This window comes from Pituophis catenifer, unplaced genomic scaffold (genome assembly GCF_029215685.1).
Source record: "Pituophis catenifer annectens isolate HBS135680 unplaced genomic scaffold, rPitCat1.0.hap2 SCAF_1, whole genome shotgun sequence".
In the NCBI taxonomy this organism is placed as follows: domain Eukaryota; kingdom Metazoa; phylum Chordata; class Lepidosauria; order Squamata; family Colubridae; genus Pituophis; species Pituophis catenifer.
Window position 1 is genome coordinate 347,278,670 of NW_027256881.1, and position 24,245 is coordinate 347,302,914.

General features: G+C 39.9%; 2 protein-coding genes across 2 annotated transcripts; both read right to left on the reverse strand.

Annotated features, from left to right (window-relative positions):
* Positions 1-2,667: 2,667 nt before the first annotated feature.
* On the reverse strand, positions 2,668-9,180 carry LOC139312370 (vomeronasal type-2 receptor 26-like). Its single transcript, XM_070937107.1, has 5 exons — positions 9,074-9,180; positions 7,741-8,032; positions 5,316-5,534; positions 4,762-4,778; positions 2,668-3,586 (listed from the first exon to the last, which is right to left on the reverse strand). Exons 1-5 carry the CDS (start codon positions 9,178-9,180, stop codon positions 2,668-2,670), a joined length of 1,554 nt encoding a protein of 517 aa, XP_070793208.1.
* Positions 9,181-14,861: 5,681 nt separating this feature from the next.
* Positions 14,862-23,310, reverse strand: LOC139312378 (vomeronasal type-2 receptor 26-like). Its single transcript, XM_070937118.1, has 4 exons — positions 23,129-23,310; positions 21,053-21,344; positions 15,743-16,121; positions 14,862-15,310 (listed from the first exon to the last, which is right to left on the reverse strand). Exons 1-4 carry the CDS (start codon positions 23,308-23,310, stop codon positions 14,862-14,864), a joined length of 1,302 nt encoding a protein of 433 aa, XP_070793219.1.
* Positions 23,311-24,245: the final 935 nt, after the last annotated feature.

The window sequence follows — 24,245 nt, forward strand, 5'->3', positions numbered from 1 at the left end:
AGATCTCATGGAACAGCATAGTTTACCATGGCAGTCCATGAGATGAAATGTCAGAAGAGATGACTAACATACTCCATACAATTATGACATTCTTTGCTCATTCCTTTCAGGGAAATTCTGCCCAACATTGATGAGGCAGTACTGCAGATCTGGATGTGAGGAAGATTTAAATTCTGCTATTTCAAAAACAATTGAGTAGTGGTAGGGAAGTTCTATAAAGCCTCAAACATCTAAGGAAACAGCCATATATGTTTAGAAACACTGATATTGAACCCAATCTTTTAAAACACTACCTTAAAAATAGACTACATAAACTAAGGAACAAAATAAGAAAATTTCCTCCTTGAAATAATAAACACAATTTTTTCCAGTTTAACATTTTTTATTAGATTATAAGTTAAAATACAAAAAGTAAATAGGAAGACACAGTGTGTGTGAGGGGAAAACAAGGAGAGAAAAGTGAGGAGAAATTGGGGGAAAGAAAAGAAGAAAAAATGACTTCCTGTAGCCATTCATCCATAGTTGGAATCTAAGAGTCCTTCCATTTTTGTGTGTATAATAATCTTGGTGCTGTCAACATATATAAAATCCAAGTTCCAAGTTTTTTCTCCAAGTCCTTTTCCATAAACCCAAAAGAAAAGTTTCTGGTTTCATTTTTATTTTCATTTTAAGAATATTCTGTATTATATTACAAATCTTACTCCAAAATTTCTTCGCTTTATCACATATCCACCAACATTTCACCACTTCCAACATTCATTTGAAAAACCCTTATACATTCTGGATAATTTATCCGGTGCTAAATGCCAGCAATACATCATCTTATAAAAAATTCTTTTGAATTATAGTTCATTTTAAACCTTTCATCCATATATTTTCCCATTGTTCAGGCATCACATTGTATCCAAAATTCCTTGCCCATTGAATCATACAATGTTTTACATGTTCACTTTCCAAATTTAATTTCAATAACATTTTCTAAATCTTAACAATAATATGCTCATCACTACCACATAGTAAGATTTCCAATTTATTCTTAGCAAAATCAAACCCACAACTCTTTTTATTTGATTTAAACCATTCTTTCAGTTCTTGATAGGTAAACCAATGGCAAACATAACCATCTAATTCAAGTTCTTCCCTCAATTTTAATATAGGTTCACCAGAGCTGAAAGATAATATTTTACCACAATGTTTGCATGGGGGGAAAATTTTGATTATGGAATTGACTTAGAGAAATGGCAAAAACTGTGGCTGCAAAATTATAAAATGACAATGTCAACAGCATATAAGGAAAATTTGTATAAGATGTTTTACAGGTGGCATCTACCCTCAGCAAGAATAGCCAGAATGTTCAAGAACAAATCGGAAAAGTGCTGGAAATGTCATCAGACTCCGGGCTCATATTACTATATGTGATGGACATGTATAGAAGCTAAAAGATACTGGACTATAATCCACACATGGTTGGAAAAAATGATAAAAAAAACACATAGACTTTAAGCCAGAGATTTTTTTATTAGGATTTGTGCCAGAAATATACAGTAGAGAACTGAGATATTTGATTGTGAATGTTTTAACAGCGGCTAGAATTGTGTTTGCAAAAAACTGGAAAAATGAGAAAATACCAACGCAAGATGAAGTTATTAAGAAAATTATGGAATGTGCTGAAATGAGTAAATTGACATTTGAAATTAGAGAACAAGAAGATAAAAAATATTATAAGATATAGAATTTATTTTACCAATGGCTAGATAAGAAAGCATGGAAATGAAATATGAAACATGAAATGAATGTTATAAATACAATACTTGAAAATAATTTTTATGAAGCGGTAAAGCCATTGTTAAATAAATGATAAACGAGGATGTTTATTTGTTTGAAAATATGAGAAACTAAATAACTAGTAAATTTTGAATATGGAGATGAAGCACAAAAGATTTGTAACCGACCGACACACTGTTTGAAATTATAATGGAAGATGGATTTTTATTTTGTTTTGTTTAAAAATCAAAAAAAAAAGAAAAGAAAGAAAGATAATATTTTACCACACGTCTAGCGGTCTGCCTTCGCCACCATTTCTTTTCTTTAAAAAGCTTCTTGGGAACACCCAAAGAGGCAAATTCGTATAGAACCTTGTTTTATATTTATTCCAAACTCTTAGTATGGCATGTCTAGCAAAGTGATTATTAAAATCAACATGAACTTTAACTTTATTATACCATAAATAACCAAACCTTAATTCCTGGCCCCCTAATCCAAGTAGCCTCTTATTCTGGAGGTTCACCCACTCTTTTAACCAGGCCAGACAACATGCCTCAAAATACAATTTCAGGTCTGGAAAACCCAACCCCTCTTTTTCCTTAGCATCTTGCAGTAGTTTGTATCAGATTCTTGTTTTTTTCCTTTGCCATATAAACTTAGAAATATCCAAAATAATAAACACATCTTTAACAAGAAGTTTTCCTTCCATACAGGGCATTGGACCTCACTAAGGACACTTTGAAAACATGAAAAACAAAAGACTGACTAGAGGAATATTGTAAGCAAGGATAAGGAATTCTTTTCTGGATAAATTCCTCCTTCATGTCATCATTTATTAGAAATCTTATCACATTCTAAACATGCCAGAAAGACAAATATAAATGAGGCAACTCCTTGTCTTGGTTAGATATTCTTGTTTCTTACTATATTTTCCCTACAATTGAGATCAGGCCTCAGCAGAATAATGTAGCATTTGGGGAAAAAGATACAAGCCAAGAGACCAGCCCCAGAGGCCAAAATGGAGAAGATCTCCACAGCCACCATGGACTTCCCTTTGGTGCTCAGGTAGGTGGGGAGGAAGGAGACCCAGACACTGCAAAAGACCAGCATGCTAAAAGTAATGAACTTGGCTTCATTAAAACTATCAGGCAATTTCCTAGCTAGAAATGCCACTGTGAAACTGACTAGGGCCAAAAGTCCAAGGTAAGAAAGGACACCGTAAAACATTACAGTTGAGCCTTGCTTACATTCCAAGATGATCTCTCCAAACAAGGAGTGGAAGTCCAAGTTAAGAAACGGGGGAGAGGTTACCAACCAGGTGGCACAAAGGACTGCTTGGATCAGGGGACAGGCTATGACAATGGAGTTGGTCAGTGGTTTTCCTAAGAGTTTCCTTGTCTTGTTCCCTGGCTTGGTGGCCATGAAGGCCAAAACCACCATGACAGTTTTTGCCAAAACAGAGGAAACCGCAAGGGAAAAGAGAATGGCAAAGGCAGATTGTTGGAAGAGACAGGTGAGCTTCCCTGGTTGACCAATGAAGAGGAAGGAGCAGAGGAAGCAGAGCAGGAGGGAGGTCAAGAGGAGGTAGGTGAGGTCTCGGTTGTTGGCCTTGACTATTGGCGTGTCATGGTATTTATGGAAAATCACCAGGACTGCAGAAGTGACCACAGAGAGGAAAAGAGCAAGAAAAACTAAAGTGTATCCCAGGGTGTCTTGATAGGCAAGGAAGTGGATCTTCTTGGCAATGCACTGGTCCTTGTCCTTGTTGGGATAATGGTCTTCTGGGCAGGGTTCACAGTGAGCTGCATCTGAAATCAAGAGTCTATTTAAGAATTTCAGGGGCATCTACCATGCCCATTATCCCTACTTTAGAGAACATATGAGTGTTGCCTTTCTGCTGTTGGCGTGTTGTGAGAACCCATGTGTAATTTATGGGACATCAAAAAGAGCAAATCATTCTTCATTTACGATGATCCTGGGGATAGATTATCCAGAGATGAGGATTTATCCAATTCCAGTTATCCATTCACTCTGCACTTCCATGAGTAACATGGCTTTCAGTTTAAGATTGCTGCCTTTTTTTTCTCCCATTTTATAATGGAACCCATAGAAGACAGACAGATTTGTTATCCAGAAATGCTGCTGTTTGGTTTGTGTGTATATTATCCCTGTTTCAGTGGTGAAATTCAAATTTTTTTACTACTGGTTCTTTGGGTGTTGCTTCGTAGGTGTGGTGTTGCTTGGTGGGTGTACCAGGGGAAGGATACTGCAAAATCCCCATTCCCACCCCACTCTGGGATCAGCTAGAGCTGGTATTTGCCAGTTCTCTGAACTAATCAAAATTTCCACTACTGGTTCTCCAGAACCTGTCAGAACCTGCTGGATTTCACACCTGCCCTGCCTTAACCTCTCTACTTCGTATCTCAGATCTGTCCATTTAGATGTTTTTTGCTCCCTCCTGCTCTATCAAAGAGACATAAATAAATGAATGTCCTCTTTCCCTGGCAGGTCTATTTCCTCAGAGGTTGATAGTGCTGACAGAAGGAGCTTATTCTGAATAATAAAAATTAAAGCTTGGACCTCACAGCCCACTTCCTCAGGTAAGTTTGGAAGGCAGTTTTTGCAATTGGATGTTAGAGTACCAATGGAAATCCCAGTTGGGCATTCATAAATTCAGCCCTAAAGATATCCTGCATGGAACTGCTGAGGATTGGGAAAGGTGGCTTCTGTGCCAGGGCAGTTTATATCTGGAAACTGATTTCAGCAAAGGTTTTCCTGGAAGATATGATTTCATGACAATCTCATAAAAATAACAATAACAAAAAAATGACTTAATGAATGTCTTCTTTGATCCTGGATGATTTACATTTGAAGTCTTGCCTACCTGTCTGATTAGAAAAGGTCCCTTCTGGACAAGCCTCACACTGGTAGCAGCAAACCTGCTTGTCCTCTGGAACTCTTCTCCTCTCTCCTGCATGGCACCTCTTCATGCCACACCTGGCAAAGGGCACCTTCTGAAAGAGAAAAGAGAAATACTTGAGATGACCTAAGCAATGAACCTGTTGCATTCATGCTTTTCCCCATTCCTACTTCTATGTTCAGATTTTCTTCTAAAGAGATACATTGCCACCATCTATCAGAAATATGGAACAGCTCCTGGGGGGTTCAGGCCACTGGAATTCCTGAGACATCAACAGATGGTGGAGATTTTAACTGGGGTTTCATCCTGCAGAGGAAGGATTGTGACTGAACCACAGCATTTCTAAAATAAAGAACCATGAGGATGCAACTGAGTGACAGTGGTCAATGGAAATCACTGTTACTAGCTGTAATTGCATCCTGCGTTTCAAGCAGATGTTGTTCCCAAGCCTAACTCTTTGTGGAATGACACAAATCAGACCACAAATGTGTTACATACAAAGCAGATTTCTCACCAAATAACTGCCATGATTTCTGACTCAATTGATTATTTTTCAACTTAGAAAGATATTCTGCACCTCAGGAAGAGAATGAATCTTTCTGTGAATTTAGAACATTTCCTTGCAACTCACCTTTGTGGCCCAGATGATTCCATCAGAGTAAACGGTGAAATCCCGGCCTGGAGGAGCCTCAGGATTTACTTGACCAACCTTCCTGTGGACAAAAGATCGATTGGGGAAGAGAACCCAGTTGAGAAGATCATAACAATCAGATCCCAGTCCATCTTCTGAGAAGGAGACCTCATCTCCAGCACTGTTGTTGAACTGCACATTACTCACATAGGCAAGAATCTGAAATAAAAGAGGCATTCAGAAATTCGAGTATTTGGGCTAAAGCTACAAATGAAACATCATGGCTTCTATCATCACATAAAGGGCATCTTGAGAAGATGGGTTTATATTTGAGAAGCTACTTCTGTCTCTTGCTGGAAATCTGAGGAATCAGGTGTATTTAACTCTGAAACTAAAAGTTTTCTCTTCATCACTGGGCATGGTTTCCAACTCCAATTTGAGCAAAACACAAGAATTTTAATTCCACAATCTAAATTTAATTGTAGGCTTTTCCTCTTGTGATACTTGGCTACGTGCACTTTCAAATAGTTACTTTTTTCCACGGTCTTTTTAATTGATCAATGAATGTTTGGAATGAATAAACCATTTCTAAGAGAACCACGGAAAATTCCACTGGTTTTCTCTAGCTCATTGTCAAAGGCAGCAGAAGGCAGGAACCAGGTTTGATCAATTGGGCCACGTGGAAGGAAGCATCCGACCTGGTTGATCACTTCACTAGTCAGAGAGGTCCAACATTTCAGGCTTTGATGCAGAAAATTCTGATGAATTTCAGACAGGAACCCTTTAGGACCACTTTGAATCTTGCTCTGTGCTGTGGTTGTCATAAAAACAGAATCACAGTATTGGGAGGGACATTGGAGGTCTTCTAGTCCAACCCCCTGCTCAAGCAACAGACCCTCTACAGTTTTATACAAGTGGCTATCCTGTCTCTTCTTCAATGACTCCAGCAATGGGACTCCCACAAATCCACCCTTAAGAAATTTCTCCTTAGTTCTAGGTTGCTTCTCTCCTTGGTTAGTTTCCATCCATTCTTAATCAGAAGCTGTTTTCACACAGCAAGCTGAGAAGCCCAACAAAAGGTAAACTAAAAAGAGGGGCAGGGTCTCAGATGAATTGGTATGGGAGAATGCAGACATTTAATCAGTAACTGAAGAAATTCATATGGGAAGCTTCCAATTTAAGTGTCTGTGGACTGAGTCAGAAGCCATAGAAATTACCTGCCATGACTGGACATCTGAGATCCTCTTTCCAAGCCTCATTATGGTCGGTCGAACTCTGGATCCATACATTGCATGTAAAGCGTGTGCCAGAGCATAAACAGCATTGTAGATATTGTAACTTTCACCTGTCATTCTTTTTTCAAAAGTGTAATTGGGCACATTCTGCAGATTCTCCTTTCCTGTACATTGTTTTTTCCCCTTTGGAGGGATCTCTCCTGATTTATGGATCTTGCAGCGAAAGACCGCTTCCCACCACGGAGGGAGAAAGACATCTCCTTTGGGGTTCAAGGGATCTAATGATAGGAGGAAGTGGTTGAATTCAGAGACATCCCCGGAGTGGTCCCTAAAATGCAAGACTCCATGGAAAACCTTTAAATATCGCAATATGTATTTAGATTCCTCCACACCAAGTTTCCAATGGGAAGTGAAGATACAAACTTTTCTAAATGATACTTTTATGAATTTTTCAAAAAAATTTACTGCCCCTATTAAACTGCTAGTAACAGCTAAGTCAGCAAATAGAATAAACACTTCTGTTTTAGACCAGGTATGGAAATTGAGAATAAACTTGTCCTGAGCGATTAGAATACTATCCAATTCCAGCATTAGAGTGAAGGCCAGGCAGATCTCCTTCTCCTGGAGCATTGGCATCAGAGTTGAGATGAAACGTTCTCCCCTCTCATCTTGAGGGGCCAGTAGTCCAACCCAGTTCCACTGGAAATACAGGAGCAGCTGGACTAACCCCACATACTGAGGAGATTCCTTGGGATTAATCCGGAAGAAGGAAGGATAAACTCTTCTCTCTCCCTGAGAGAACTCAAAGCCAACACCGAGCTGGAGAAAAAGAGATTCTGTTTTCAAAGACAAAGTAAAGGTTTTATGGTGACTTTAGTAGTAACCATTGTGTGGTTGGTGGCCCTCCAGTCAGACTGAATCACTTTGACTGGCAAATTTCATCTTCTTCCCTTCTTAGCCATTTTTATTGGTTGTAAGAAGACAAGAGAAGAAACCATACAGAAGAAACTGATACAGAGAATAAATGGCACTAAAATGCTGGTTACCCTTTAATAAAGAATAATCTAAGAGTCAAAAGCTCATTATATGCCCCCATCCCACAAAAAAACTACTTTTGGTTACATGTTTGGCTTCTGTGTGTGATTTTGATCTTTATCTATTCCATAATGCATCCAAGGAAGTTCTCTTACCTGTGGGACCTTAAAGATGCTGAAGATGGAGGCCATCAGCCTTGAAGACTTGGTACTGAGACCACCAATAACGGAGATCAGAGTGTCCTGCAGGTCACATTTGTAACCTGGGACCACTTGGCCTCGTGAGGAGAGCATGGAGAGACTGTTTAAGGAAATAATCTTCTCGCTCTGGAAATGTGCATAGATGTGGAAGCCAAGGGTGATGTTGGGGAGCAGAAGAAAATCCTTATTGACCTCGGAGACAGCAAACATCAGTGCAAGGAACTGCTGGTAGTTACTGATGGTGAATCTGTAGTGAGAAAAATGTTACAGTTTTTATTCAAAGGATTTCCTTTGGCTGAACTTGGATGACTGTGAGAAAGGACAGAAGCCTTTCCATTGATATCATGGACTCTTTTACACTCTCTATCATTCCTGCCATATTCACTTTGCTCCAGTGGCTGAAATCCTTTCCAGCTGCTCCCCTTTCACCGTAAATATTTAAGGACTCTCTTGGAGCAGCTTCTTCAGGTGTGGTAAGGATTGCTGAGCACAGGACTACAGTAGGAGTCACCTCATAGATTTACTAAAGGCCATTACACATGAGCAATGCTGATTCCAACGCTGAGAGGGATTTTTGTAACTTCTGAATACTTGAAGAGTGTTGAGCTTTTATTTGAATTTTCTACCAGAAGTTACCGTTCAGATTAATATCATAATTTGACTTTTTCACTAGGCCAGCACAGCTTCCCTCTTCAATTTTGTTGTTTGTCATCTTCCTGATGAGGAGATTGAGAATTCCAGCCTATTTGAAGAGCTTGCTAATTTATTGAGAAAAGCACAAAATGTGCACTACACCAGGACAGTAGAATACACTAGAAGAAGCATTTCTGAAAAAAGTCCCTGAGTTTAAAGCAAAGAAAACAATTATCTGCATGTTTCTCCTTCAGCTGAAACTTACACGTTATCAAAAATAAGCTTCACTGTATTAAAGTCTGGGACAGGAGACTTTAACGTTGTTCCCAAGGGCAAATGCCCACCAAGAATGAGATCACCAGGCCTATAGTAGCTTTCATTTAACTGGATATAACACCTGAGCACACAAATGGTTTGCAGCCTCTTTGCTGTAGTCGGAGCCAGGAGCCAGAAGAGCATCAGCATCATCAGAAGTAGCATGACTCCTGCCCGGTCATAATTATCACCTTCCCTCCTAGAATAGAAATCAAGGTTTAGGCAGAAACTGATTTGAAAGTTGCTTCTGAAATCTCATTGGAACTTTAGCAGATCAGACACCACCTGTGCCTCCTGGATGGCACCAGGACAAATTTATATCAATAATCCTTCCTCTTACCTGTCTTTGGGCTGTGACCATAGAGAGAACAAAGACATGTGAGTCTCTTCAAACCCAGGAGTGAGCTCTTTGCAAGACAGGCTAAGGTGACACGTCCAGCCCTCCATCTGGTGAACTCAGAGATGTTTTTTAAAGCAGGTTTTATCCTGGAAGATCTTTGTGTCTGGAAATCCACAGGGAACACAAGAAGCATGTATCTGTTCTTCTGATAATTGCAGGGAAAGCCATTGTCCTATCCCCTTAGCAACAGCTTCTCTTCATACAGCAGAATGGAAAACATGTTTGTGTCTCTTCTTGTAATTCACAGAGCAGATGGAGTCATGGGGAAGGTGTGTAGTTGTCCTCCATGAAAGTGATCCCTGCACACAAGATGGATTTTGGCTTATGCCCTAGTTGGGTCAGATCATTTGAAGGCTACTTGGGAATAGTGGCACAAGGCAGAAATGGAATTTGAGGAAGAATCTCAGGATATTAAGTGCAATTTTTTTTTTGCAAGACTTGCAACTTTCTTTCTTTCTTTCTTTCTTTCTTTCTTTCTTTCTTTCTTTCTTTCTTTCTTTCTTTCTTTCTTTTGTAAACAAGTTTCATTTGAATTTTTCTTTCATTATACATATTTTATGAACAGACTGTTGACCGGCTCACATTTTATACATAATAATCTTTATAATCTATTCTAATCTTCCCATTTTTCCCATATTCATCTCTTTTATATAATCCTTTATCACCAATTAATCATTTTTCACCATATCTTATTATTTCAGCTTCTGCCATGTTCATTTTTTTTCAAATCCATTTTACATCATATCTCTGTTTCCAATTTCAGCCATAATATTCTCTTTCCACACTTCTTTATCTTATCTTATGTTCTTCTCAATACATAAACAATATCACTACCCACCCTTTAATTCCTAATCTCTTCCAATAACATCTTATTTCTCAATTGCTAAATATATTTCTCAAATTCCCCACCCCACTTTTTAACATTTCAACTTCTTCTCTTAATTTAAATTGTCTTCAAAATTAAACCAAATTGCTGTTTCCCATTTCATCTGCTATTCTGTTTTACTATAAACAATATACATCATCATATTCAAATCTTACATAAAAACCCTTTAACTTAGTTGACCATCCACAATTAATAATATTAATACAATTCCCTTAAATCTACTAATACGTATCTTGTTTTTCTTCCTCCTTTCCACTAATCTTCCCTTCTTTAACCATTTTCTCTTAGTCTCTCCAAAAATCCACTTCTTGATGATTTTCTCCTTTTATTCCATTCTCTTAACTTTTTTTTATATGTATTGTATCTTTTTCTCACTTTTAAATATATTATTCAAGTAGTTCTCCCCAAGATTTTCCTATTCTCTTCCCGCTGTTTCCCTCTTTACCCTTTTTTGGGGGGATGTTTCCCCCATCCACTCATTTTTTGCCATTGTAAATCCCAATGAAATCATCTAACTGCTTTTTGCTTTCAATTCCTTTTCCTTCAATATTATTTTCTTGCTCCTCATTTATGCTCCCTTTTACCACCTTCTCTCCTATTTCCTGCTCTGTGTATTCCAGCAAAATTTCTGACTTTCTATTACCTATTAGAGATTCACGCATATTTTTAAACATTTCAATTAATTCCTCACACATCCAAGACTCCATATTGCCAATTTAACAAATTGTTAAGACTTTTGAATTATGTCACATTTAATTAGAACTTAAAATCCATATAGTCTCTTTTTATTCTCAAATTCTAATGTCCAATTGAAATATTTGTCCAGCCTACTGCAAGTTGAAGATTTGTTATCTTCCACAGCCATTGAGAATCGAAACCAAGCAATGTAGAAAGACAAACACTCCTTAAAAGTTCTCACAGTTTCCAAATTATCTTTTCCGGAAGTCACAGCTGTATTTTCTCTTCTAACTTCCACCAAGTATTGCAGTACTCTCTTTCCACCAGCAGATGTCTCTCTCAAATTCTCATTGCTCTCAAACCAACTAATTGTTAAAACTGTCAAAAATACTTTAAATCCACATAAAAAATACTTTTCCTCGGGTTCTTTTCTTTCATTATTTTTAGTTTCTCCAAATCCAATTATAGATGCAAAAACCTTCTTGGGCTTTGATGTTTTAGTCTCCGCTTTGTCCTTCTCCCTCCGTGGAATTTCCCAAATGCCAATTAGCCAGTCATTTCAGCTCTGGGATACCTTTTAATATCCCTGTTCAAAATTTTCTTTTACCTATGAGTTGGCCAATCATTCACCCGGTACCAGCACTCCGTTCAAACACCGCTCCTGCACAAAAACTTAGTCCAGTTACCCCAGCTTCAGAGCAGTCATTTTACAATGGCCACCCCCCTCCCCCCCACCCCACTCCCACTGCCAGTCTAAAGAGCTGTTTCTGACCTATCGAGGAGCTTGCCTGTTTCTCTTGGTCATCCAAGATGCCTCTCCTTCTTTGCCATTCTAGCCTAAGAGTAGCAATTGTCCTCTGGGTCTGTCTTTTGGTCTTTCGGGGTACTGCTCCCCAAATTGTCAGATCTTTTCTTGAAGATTCATTCACAGGACCAGTTGGAATTGTTACTACTGTACCAACCCTCTTGCAGCATAGCAACCTCCATGTCTGAGCCTCTGGAGGGCATTTCACAGTTGACTGTGGGGTTCCCGAGGCTTATGGTCTTGAGGGATATCCATTTTCCATCTCTGGGACTGGCCTTTGAGGCATTTCACCATGACCACCATCCTTCTTGGCTCAACTCAAAGCAGATCACTTCCAACATTATCTGAGGAGGAGTTGCAGTGGTCCGCTTTGTCCTGGCCAGATCATGGCCTGATGACTTTGAGATTCTTTTATGCTCCCCCTCTCTGCAGGGGCTGGATCTATTTGACCAGTCTACTCTTTGTGACTGGTGGGGTTTCAAATGGAACTGAGGATTATACCCCAGACTCTGCTGCATGGTCCTTCTGAGGCCTTGGCCACTACCTGGAATAGGAAAGCTACTGAGATCTTGGATAGGATCACTCACATACAACCTCTCTTGGTCCATTGTTCCCATCATGCCCCATCATTCAATTGAGAGAGCTGAAAAGGATCAAGAGACATCCAGAGCTCTGCTGAAGGAACATGAGGGATGAAACTGACTGAACATGAGCTAGATCAGGGGTGTCAAATTCCATTTCATTGAGGGTCAGATCAGGATTGTTGTTGCCCTTGGGGGGCCGGGGTGGTGGTGACTGGGTGGTTGCAGCTGCCTGGGTGGGCATGGCCAGTGTGGGTGTGGCCAGTTCAATGTCCCTTGTGTTGGGGGTGGGACCAGGGTGGGTGCCAGGCCCTGATCCACTGGAGGAGCCTCACTGATCCTCTCAGGCCACGTGGGCAGGCCCTGGAGGGCAGCATGGGCTACCTGGGGCCCTGGGCAGCAGGTACCCAACACTTGAGTTCCCAGTGCACTGGGACTCTACTGCCCAGCCCCACTTCCCTGAGGGGATGCCCGGGCCTGCTTGCCTCCTGATCCTGGCTGCTGCTGCTGGTGGTGCCACTGCTGCAAGGCAAGGCAGGAAGGAAACCAGGGTGGCCTTGCTGTCGGGCCCCAAGATACATGCAGTGTGTGTGGGTCAGCTCTGGAGCTTTGCTCGTGTGCGGAAGAGTGGGGAGGGGAGTCCCAGCTGCTTCTTGGGGATGGGGCCTTCCTGCCCTCCTGCATAACTTCTTAAAGTGTGCCAGTTGGACCTTTTCCTGGATCGTGATTCCCTGGGCTCAGTCACTCATGCCCTGGTCCTCTTGCATTTGAATTCACACAATGGGCTCTACGTAGGGCTACCTTTGAAGAGCATTTGGAAGCTACAGCTGGTGCTGAATGAAGCAGGGTGGACAATGTTATCTACCCCTAGTATGGCCCATGTCATAGCCCTGTTTTACAAGCTGCATTGGTTTCTGCTTTGCATCTGTGTCCAATTCAAGGTTTGGGTTATCACATTGAAAGTCCTCCATGGCATCCTCTTTGAAACAATAAACACATCTTTTTGCAGTTTAACGTTTTTTATTAGGTTATTAGATAAAATACAAAATACAAAAGTAAATAGGAAGACACAGTGTGTGTGAGGGGGAAATAGGGAGAGAAAAGCAAGGAATAGAATAGAATAACAGTGTTGGAAGGGACCTTGGAGGTCTTCTAGTCCAACCCCCTGCCCAGTCAAGAAACCCTACACCAGGAGAAATTGGGGAAAAGAAACGAAGAAACATTGACTTCTAACTCTCTAAAAGCATTAACTTCAAACCACAACTTTTTTTTTTCCATAGTAATATAAACTATCCATTTCTATAAAAACATATCAATCTAATCGGTAAAACCCAAAATCAAAGTTTCATTTTTTTTCCACCTCAAGCACAAAGGTCAGAAGCGGTTTCCATGTAGAAATAAAGTTACTTATATTCTTTCCTATAACCAAAATGATCAATTTTGCCACTTCTGCCAACTCCATCAGCTTCTGTAGCCATTCATCCATAGTGGGAATCTAAGTGTCCTTCCATTTTTGTGCATATAATAGTCCTGCTGCTGTCAATATCTATAAGATCAAAAGTCTTTTTCCATTAAACCCAAAGGAAAAGTTTCTGGTTTCATTTTTATTTTCATTTCAAGAATATTCTTTATTATAATATGAACCATATTTCAAAATTTCTTTGCTTTATCACATGTCCACCATAAATCGGAAAACTTCCTTTTTTCTTTTACACTTCCAACATTCATTTGAAATACCGTTATACATTCTGGATAAGTTATCTGGTGTTAAATGCCAGCGATACATCATCTTATAAAATTTTCCTTTTAAATTATAGTTTAGTGTAAATTTTAAACCTTTCATCCGCATATTTTCTAATTGTTCAAGATCACATTATATCCAAAATTCCTTAGCCAGAGAATCATACAGTGCTTTACATGTTCACTTTCCAAATTCAATTTCAATAACATTTTATAAATCTTAGCAATAATATGTTCATCACTACCACACAGTAATATTTCCAATTCATTCTTTAGCAAAATCAAACCCACAACTCTTTTTATTTGATTTAAGCCATTCTTTCAGTTCTTGATATGTAAACCAATGGTAAACATACCCTTCTAATTCAAATTCTTCCTTCAACTTTAAGGTAGGTTCACCAGAGTTGAAAGATAATATTTTACCACATGGCCAGCGGTCTGGCTTCACCACCATTTATTTTCTTAAAAAAGCTTCTTGAGGGGACACCCAAAGAGGCAACTTTGTATAAAACCTTGTTTTATTTTTATTCCAAACTCTAAGTATGGCACATCTAGCAAAGTAATTATTAAAATCAACATTAACTTTAACTTTATCATACCATAAATAACCAAACCTTAATTCCTGGCCCCTTAATCCAAGTAGCTTCTTATTCTGGAGGTTCACCCACTCTTTTAACCAGGCCAGACAACATGCCTCAAAATACAATTTCAGGTCTGGAAAACCCAAGCCCCCTTTTTCCTGAGCATCTTGCAGTAGTTTGTATCAGATTCTTGGTTTTTTTCCTTTGTCATATAAACTTATCCAAAATAATAAACACATCTTTAACTAGAAGTTTTCCTTCCATACAGGGCACTGGACCTCACTAAGGACACTTTGAAAACATGAAAAACAAAGACTGACCAGAGGAATATTGTAAGCAAGGATAAGGAATTCTTTTATGGATAAATTCCTCCTTCATGTGATCATTTATTAGAAATCTTATCACGTTCTAAACAAGCCAGAAAGTCAAATATAAATGAGGCAACTCCTTGCCTTGGTTAGATATTCTTGTTTCTTACTATATTTTCTCTACAATTGAGATCCGGCCTCAGCAGAATAATGTAGCATTTGGGGAAAAAAATACAAGCCAAAAGAGCAGCTCCAGAGGCCAAAATGGAGAAGATCTCCACAGCCACCATGGACTTCCCTTTGGTGCTCAGGTAGGTGGGGAGGAAGGTGATCCAAACACTGCAAAAGACCAGCATGCTAAAAGTAATGAACTTGGCTTCATTAAAACTATCAGGCAATTTCCTAGCTAGAAATGCCACTGTGAAACTGATGAAGGCCAAAAAAGCTAGATAGATGAGGACAATGTAAAACATTAAAGCTGAACCTTCCTTACATTCCAAGATGATCTCTCCAAACAAGGAGTGGAAATCCAAGTTAGGAAATGGGGGAGAAGTTGTCAGCCAGGTGGCACAAAGAAATGCTTGGATCATGGGACAGACTAAGACTGTTAGGGTGTGTGTAAAAAGTATTTGTTGCTTGTGCAACGAGCAGAGCAGAAACACACAGGGAAGGAGATAAACGTACAGCTCGTGTGAGAAAAATACTTTATAGATAACAAGCAGTCTCGGTGTAAGTAAAACAGTCCAAGGTCATAAACAGTAATATCAGTCCAGTAAGTATCTTCCCTTACCAAAGCAAACAGACTTTAGTAACTCTTGGTATACAGTACCATATAATAGACTCAGTAAGCAACAGGATACAATCAGGTATCAATCCGGAAGAAGCAGGAAGAAGGAACGCTTCTCTGTGCTGCTTATTTATGCACTGTAGCCTAATTACAGGGTTCAGCAAACCCTGATTACGTGGCTCAGTTGTTTCTTAAAGAAACAGATATATTGCCTGACCAACAAGTTAGGAGTAAGCTTCAAGCTGAACCTAACAAAGACAATGGAGTTGGTCAGTGGTTTTCCTAAGAGTTTCCTTGACCTGTTTCCAGGCTTGGTGGCCATGAAGGCCAGAACCACCATGACAGTTTTTGCCAACACAGAGGAAACTGCAAGGGAAAAAAGAATGGCAAAGGCAGATTGCCGTATAAGACAGGTGACTTTCCCTGGTTGACCAATGAAGAGGAAGGAGCGGAGAAAGCAGAGCAGGAGGGAGACCAGGAGGATGTAGGTGAGTTCTCTGTTGTTGGCCTTAACAATTGGTGTGTCATGATATTTATAGAAAATCACCAGGACTGCAGATGTGCTCACAGAGAGAAAAAGAGTGAGAGAAACTAAAGTGTATCCCAGGGTCTCTTGATAGGCAAGGAAGTGGATCTTCTTAGCAATGCATTGGTCCTTGTCCTTGTTGGGATATTGGTCTTCTGTGCAGGGTTCACAGTGAGCAGCATCTGAAATCAAGAATCTTTGTTTAAGAATTCATTCATTCAAGGAAATCATGCTGCACTTATAATGATTCTAGGATAGATCAGCCAGTGACGAGGATTAGTTCAATTCCATTCATTATGAAATTCCACGAATAATGTGGGTTTCAGTTTGAGATTGCTGCCTGTTTTCTCCCCTACTTTATAATGGAACACAAAGAAGATCGATAGACCTGTTATCCAGGAATGTTGCTGTTTTGTTTATCTGTACATGATCCCTGCCTTAACCTGTCTGCTTTGTGCTTCAAATGTGTTCATTCAGACTTATTTGATCACTCCTACTCTATCAAAGAGACACAGGTAGTTGAATATCCTCTTTCTCTGGCAGGTCTATTTCCTCGGAGGTTGATATTATTGATGGATGAAGCATGCATTAAGTAATAAGAATTAAAGCTTGGACTGAAAACCCCACTTCCTCAGGAAAAGATTAGAATTTGGGTTTTACAATCAGATATTACAGGAGGAGTTGAAATGCAAGTTGGAGATTCATAAATTCTGCCCTAAAACTATCCTGCATGGAACTGCTGAGGATTAGGAAAGATGACTTCTGTGGCCAGGGCAATTTAGATCCATCAACTGAAAAGTTCTGCTGAAAACAGAACTCAATCTTATCAAAAATGATCACAATAAAGAAAATAGATTTAATGAATGTCTTCTTTGATCCTGGAAGTTCTATTTTTGAAGTCTGCTCTACCTGTCTGATTTGAAAATGTCCCTTCTGGACAAGGGTCACACTGGTAGCAGCAAACTGGCTTGCCCTCTGGAACTCTTCTCCTCTCTCCTGCATGGCACCTCTTTGTTCCACACCTGGCAAAGGGGATGATCTGAAAGAGAAATATTTGAAATTACTTAAGCAATGAACTTGCTGTATTCATTCCTTCCCTCATTCCTATTTCCCTTTTTTATTCCTACTTCTATTTTCAGATTCTCTTCTTAAGAAATAGATTGCCACCATCTATCAAAAACCAGGAACAGCTGCTGGGGGATTCAGGCCATTGGCACTCCCAACCTACCATCAGATGTTGGAGATTGGAACTGGGATCTCAGCCTGTAGAGGAAGGCTTGTGACTGAACTACAGCATTTCTAAAAAAAGAACCATGAGGATACACTGAGCATCAATGGTCCATGGAAATCACTGTTGCTTGCTGTAATTGCATCCTTCATTTCAAGCAGACATTGTTCCCAAGGCTAACCCTTTGTGGAATGACACAAATCAGGCATCAAATATTTATTTATTTATTTATTTATTTATTTATTTATTTATTTATTTATTTATTTATTTATTTATTTATTAAATTTATATACCGCCCTATTCCTAAGGGACTCAAATATGTTACATGCAACGCTCATTTTACACCAAATGACTGCCAAGATTTCTGACTCAATTGATTATTTTTCCAGTTAGAAAGACGTTGTACATCTCAAGAAGAGAATGAATCTTGCCTTTAATTTACAACATTTCCTTGCAGCTCACCTTTGTGCCCCAGACAATTCCATCAGATTTAATGGTGAAATCTTGTCCTGGGGGAGCCTCAGGATTTACTTGCCCGACCTTCTTGGGGAGAAAAGATTGATTGGGGAGGAAAACCCAGTTAAGAAGATCATAACGAGCAGATCCCAGTCCATCTTCTGAGAAGGAGACTTCCTCTCCAGCACTGTTGTTGAACTGCACATTCCTCAAATAGGGAAGAATCTGAAAGAAAGGAGACCTTCAGAAATAGGAGTATTTGGGCTAGAGCTATGGTTATGGCTTCTATCAGAACATGGTGACCATCTTGAGAAGATGAGTTCATGTCTGAAAAGCTAGAGGAGTTTTCTTGGTGGAGAACTGAGGAATCTGCAGTAACACAAAATATTTAACTCTGAAGCTACAAATGGTTTTCCTTTGGTCCTTTGTATCATGGTTTCTTCAAATCCAGCTTTATCAGAATAAGTACACTGAAAGATTTTAGTGCCACATTCCAAAATTAATCATATTTTTTAAATTAATTAATTAATTAATTAATTAATTAAATTTATTTATTTGTCAATCATATATAAAATAACAGATAAAGTATAAACATAATTTGGATACATGAAAAGATTAAATAAAAAGGAATATTAGGACAGGGACATTAGGCTTGTTGGTATGCTTATGCACGCCACTTACAGACGTCTTGGGAATGGGGTGAGGTCAACAGTAGAAAATCTAAGGTTAAAGTTTTGGGGGTTTGGGGACGTAATCACAGAGTCAGGTATTGCATTCCAGGCATTGAGCACTCTGTTGCTGAAGTCGTATTTTCTGCAATTGAGTTTGGAGCGGTTTACTTTGAGTTTGTATCTATTGTGTGTTCATGTATTATTGTGGTTGAAGCTGAAGTAGTCATTGACAGGTAGGACATTGTGGCAGATAATTTTGTATACTACACTTAGGTCAGACTGAAGGCGGCATATTTCTAAATTGTCTAATCCCAAGATTTTGAACCTGGTAGCATAAAGTATTCTGTTGTGAGCAGAGGAGTGGAGGACTCTTCTCGTGAAATATCTCTGGACTCGCTCAATTGTATTAATGTCTGAAATACAGTGCAGAGTCCAGGTAGATGAGCTGTATTCAAGAATTGGTCTAGCAAAGGTTTTGTATGTCCTAGTTTGCAGTATAATATTACCAGAAATGAAGCTTTGCAAGATTAGATTAACAACACTTAATGCTTTTTTGGCAATGTTGTTACAGTGAGCTCTGGCACTTAGATCATTTGAGATGGGTACCCCAGGTCCTTTACAGAGTGAGAGTTGTCTACGAGGTCGTATATGGTTTTCCTCCTGTAATACTTGATTACATGTAGTTTTACATATTTACTTTGTCCTGGGGTCTTGTAACCGATAAATTCACTTTAGCAACAATGAAATAATTTGTATGAGAACAGAGTACAATTCCTCTGATTTTCTCTGCCTGAGAATTGAACAGAGCAAGAACAATGTCTGATGAAATGGACATCAAGGAAAAGGAAAGGCTTGCCCTGGTTTTTCTCTTCACTGTTCAGAGAAGTTCAATGTCTATCCATTAATGCAGAAAAGTCTGATGGGTTTGAGACAAACAACCCATTAAGACTATTTTGAGTCCTGCTTTATGTGCTCAGGTGATCCAAGATTTGCTGCATTCACACTACAACCTGAGCAGTGCAATAAATGTAAAACTGGACAAATTGGGTGGGGTCAAACAGGATGTTAACTGATAGAAACATAAACCAAGGGTGAAAGGAATTGAGTGTCTTTCTACAAGTTGGATTTGGGTTATATGGTAAGGGAAACGGAGGTTGTTATGCAACTGTCTCAAGTAGGACTTCTACTGACTTCTGGAAGCTTCTTTCTCAAATACATTCAGATTGTTCTTTTGCTCTTAGCTGACATCTACTCCCTGTCATGGTTACCTCCTGAAACTCTGGCAACCATTGAAGCCTTTCAGGACTTTATGAAGGTCTTTCTTCTATGGATCTTATGGACAGCTCATTTGGTTTACTTCTCTTCTTCCCCCCACCCCCAAACTCTTCCAACAAAACATTATTCTTATTTCATCTCTTTCTAATAATTGCTTTTAATATGTTTTCCTTTCTAAGGAAGCCACAGAAATTACCTGCCATGACTGGACATTGGAGATCCTCTTTCCATGCCTCATCATGGTCGGTCGGGCTCTGGATCCATACATTGCATGTAAAGCGTGTGCCACAGCAAAAATGGCATTGTAGATATTGTAACTTTCAGCTGTCATGCTTGTTTCAAAAATGTAATTGGGCAGATTCTGCAGATTCTCCTTTCCTGTACATTGTTTTTCCCCCTTTGGGAGGATCTTGTCTGGTTGGTGAATCTTGCAGCGAAAGACCTTTTCCCACCATAGAGGGAGAAATACATCCCCTTGTGGGTTCAAGGGGTCTAAAGACAGAACAAAATGTTTGAATTCTGAGACATCCCCGGTGTGGTCCCTGAAATGCAAGACTCCATGGAAAGACTTTAGAAATAGCAAGGTGTCTTTAGATTCAACCACAATATGTTTCCAATGGGAGGTTAAGATCCAAGCATTCTGAAATGTTTTCTTCTTGAAGTTTTTATGGATAAACAACATTGTCTGTACACTGACACTACATTTGGGGTCTCCAAACAGAATAATCACTTCAGTTTTTGACCAAGTCTGGAAATTGAGAAGTAATTGTTTCCATATAATCACAAAATCATGTGATTTCAGCCTTTTAGTGAAGGCCAGGCAGATCTCCTTATCCTTAAGCATTGGCATCAGAGTTGAGATGAAATGTTCTCCCCTGTCATCTTCAGTGGTGAAAAGTCCAACCCAGTTCCACTGGAAATACAGGAGCAGCTGGACTAAACCTACATACTGAGGAGATTCCTTGGGATTAATCGGGAAGAAGGAAGGATAAACTCTTCTCTCTCCCTGAGAGAACTCAAAGCCAACACCGAGCTGAAAAACAGTGAGATTCATCTTTCAAAGACAAAGTAAAGTCTTAGGGCAACTTTAGAAGTCACCATTGTATGGATTTTGCTCCACCAGTCAACCTGGCAAGCTTCATCTCCTTCCCTTCTTAGGGAGAGCCACCACTTACACATCTTGACTGATTATGATATGTCAGAAGACAAGAGAAAACCCAACAACCTGATACAGGAAATAAATGTCACTAAAATGATGGCTACTCTTTAATGAAGAATAAGCGGAGAGTAAGAGGCTCATGATGTGCCTCCCCCAAACTACTTTTAATTTCCTCTTGGCTTATGTGTGTGTTTTCATCTTTGTTTTATCCATATTGTATCCAAGGGAGCTCTCTTACCTGTGGGACCTTAAAGATGCTGAATATGGAGGCCATCAGCCTTGAGAGTTTGGAGTTGAGGTCACCAATGACTGACAGCAGAGTGTCCTGCAGGTCACATTTGTACCCTGGAACCATTTGGCCTCGTGAGGAGAGTATGGAGAGGCTGTTTAAAGAAACAACTATCACAGTCTGGTAATGGCCATGGATGTGGAAGCCAAGGGAGATGTTGGGGAGCAGAAGAAAATCCTTATTGACCTCGGAGACAGCAAACATCAATGCAAGAAACTGCTGGTAGTTACTGATGATGAATCTGTAATGAGCAAAACATTGGCAAACATTACAAGAAAGCTTGTGCATGGCTGTAGAATTTGCTTTAATGTTTGGGGGGACTTTTGAGGGCAGAAACTCCAAAATTTCAATGGGTTTGGGTTTTTTTCAGAGGATTTTCCTTGGCTAAACTTGTATGACTTTGTGAGAAAGGAAACAAGTCTTTCCGTAGATATCCAGACTGTTTTATGCTCTCTATCATCCCAGCCATGTTCACTTTGCTGCGGTGGCTGTAATCCTTTCCAACTGCTTCACTTTCAATGTAATTATTTAAGGTCTCTCTTGGAGCAGCTTCTTCAGGTGTGGTAAGGATTGCTGAGCACAGGACTACAGTGGGGGGTCACCTCGTAGGTTTACTGAAGGTCACTATTCATCAGCAATGCTGATTCCAACACTGAGAGGGATCTTCGTAACTCCTGAACAGTTGAAGCGTGTTGAGCTTTTATTTGTATTTTCTGCCAAAAGTTACTGTTCAGATTAATATTATAATTTGACTTCTTCACTAGTCCAGCAAAGCTTCCCTCTTCATTTTTGTTGTTTATCATCTATCTGATGAAGAGATTGAGAATTCCAGCCTATTTGAAGAGCTTCCTAATTTATCTAGAAAAGCACAAAATATGCACTACACCAGGACAGTTCAAAACACTAGAAGTATTTTTTGAATGTAAAGCAAAGAAACAATTTCTCTCCATGTTTCCCCTTCAGCTGAAACTTACCCCTTTTTAAAAACAAGCTTCACTGTATTAAACTGTAGGACAGGAGACTTGTTAATGCTTCCCAAGGGCAAATTCCCACCAAAAATGAGATCACCAGGCCTGTAGTAGCTTCCATCTGATTCGATATAATCCCTGAACACACACATGGTTTGCAGCCTCTTTGCTGTAGTTGGAGCCAGAAGAGCATCAGCATCAGAAGTAGCATAACTCCTGCCCAGTCTTTCTTCACACACATATGGTTTGCAGCCTTTTCAGAGAAGTTGGAGATAGAAGCAGGAAGGGCATCAGCAGTAGCATGACTCCTGCCCCATCTTTCTTGTCTTCTTCCCTCCTAGAACAGAAAAGAAACTTTGTGCAGAAACTCATTTGAAGGTTGCTCCTGAAATCTCACTGGAACATTAGTACAGCAGACACCACCTGTGTCACCTGGATGGCACCAGGATAAATTTATAGCAACAATGCTTCCTCTTACCTGTGTTTGGGCCATGAGCATAGAGGAAACAAAGGCATTCAAGTCTCCTGAAACCCAGGAATTAGCTCTTTGCAAGGCAGCCTAAGGTGACATCTTCTGCCTTCATCTGAAGAACTCAGAGAGATTTTTTTTAAAGCAGGGTTTATTTTGTAAGATTTTGTATTGAGAAATCCACAGGGGACACACTATGAATTACTGTATTTCTGATAATTGCAAGGAAAAGCAATGGTTCTACCTATGGAGCAATAGCTTCTCATTCACCAGAATGGAAAAACATGTTTATGTGTCTTGTAATGCACAGGATAGAGGGAGTCATGCTGAAGTTGTGAATCTGACCTCCATGAAACTGACCCCCTGGAAACAAGATGGAGTTTGGCCTGGGCCATAGTTGGTCAGCTAGTGTGAGAGTCATGGGGTTTGGTGGCATACAACTATCAGTTGTCCCCTTGTAACTGTGAGCAGTCATGCCAATGCTTGGATGGAGTAACCATTTTTTTAATAACCACATGGCAGTGGATGAAATCAGAAACTGGGATAACAAAGGATGGGTATATAGTGTTATGTGAGTCTCTCCTTCACCTGAAGGTGGTTCCATTCAGTGTTGGTTGCAGGAGTGAGACTGAGCCAAATCCATTGACTTTCAGGATCCATCTGGAAAGCCTTTTCAGTTTGAGGTCAGGTATCATTTGTATGCTGATAATATTCAGTTGTACAACCACCGATTGACCAAGCGGTGCTATGAAGGTTTTGCCCTCGTGCATGAAGGTTGGATGGGAAGGGAGAGTCTCAGCTTGAATCCTAGCAAAAACAGGCAGCTGTGCATGATTGGTTCTCCCAGAAGTGGAATTTTTCATCTTTGGTTCATCATGACATTGAACATAATGCTTAGGACTCTTCTTCACTCTAGGATCTTCCTGGACTAATAGTTTCTGCTCAAGGAGCAGAATTGTACCTATCTCAAGAAAGAAGTGTGCCTGCTTGGAGAATAAGTCTCCGCTTAGTGGGGGCCAAAAGCAGGTATACTAAGCAGGTATATACAGAAGTATGAAGGCTATTGCTTAACCCATTGTAAGCTGCCCTGAGTCTCCGGAGAAGGGCAGCATATAAATCGAACCAATAAATAAATAACAAATAAATCACAGTGCAGATCATGGCTAAATTCTGGAGGGAGTTCCTGCGGTCCATTGGGTCATCCCAAGGCCTTAGCTTGGTCTTTCATCTGAGCACCAATGGGAGGGTAGAGAGACTGAACGCCATGGTAGAACAATACCTGAAGTGTTACGTGAACTACCAGCTATCCAATTGGGCAGACCTCTTGCCATTCGCTGAGGTCAGGTACAATAATGCTGTTCACAGTAGCAAGGAACTAACCCCTTTCAAGGTAGTAAGTGGTATAGGCTTCGTCCCAATGCCAGAATACCCAAGAGATCCCCTTTCTTCAATCAGCCTGACGGATTGGCTGTCAAGGTTCCGACCAATGCCTAATAAGAGCAGGAGCCTCAAGCAAAGTTTCAAGGAAAATCCAGTTGTTTATTATGTGCATCATGTCAGCACGGACCAAGTGAAGCCAATTTCACTCAATTTATGTCTTGCCTCTGACCCTGTTTCCCCCTCCCCCCAAGGTGTGTCATCAGTCACAGTCCCCAACGAATCAATTTTGCAGGTCGTAGAAGTCACTCCCTCTGGTCATTACTGG

Coding starts and splice junctions, on each gene's coding strand:
- LOC139312370 (XM_070937107.1), bottom strand. CDS start 9,180: ATGGAGGGCTGGACGTGTCACCTTAGCCTGTCTTGCAAAGAGCTCACT. Junction 8,033..9,073: donor TGGTCACAGCCCAAAGACAG/GTAAGAGGAAGG, acceptor TTCTCACTACAG/ATTCACCATCAGTAACTACC. Junction 5,535..7,740: donor GCATCTTTAAGGTCCCACAG/GTAAGAGAACTT, acceptor CTTTTATTTCAG/ATTCTTGCCTATGTGAGTAA.
- LOC139312378 (XM_070937118.1), bottom strand. CDS start 23,310: ATGCACGAGGGCAAAACCTTCATAGCACCGCTTGGTCAATCGGTGGTT. Junction 16,122..21,052: donor GCATCTTTAAGGTCCCACAG/GTAAGAGAGCTC, acceptor ATCCACTTCCTT/GCCTATCAAGAGACCCTGGG. Junction 15,311..15,742: donor CATTGTCTTTGTTAGGTTCA/GCTTGAAGCTTA, acceptor TAACAGTCTTAG/TCTGTCCCATGATCCAAGCA.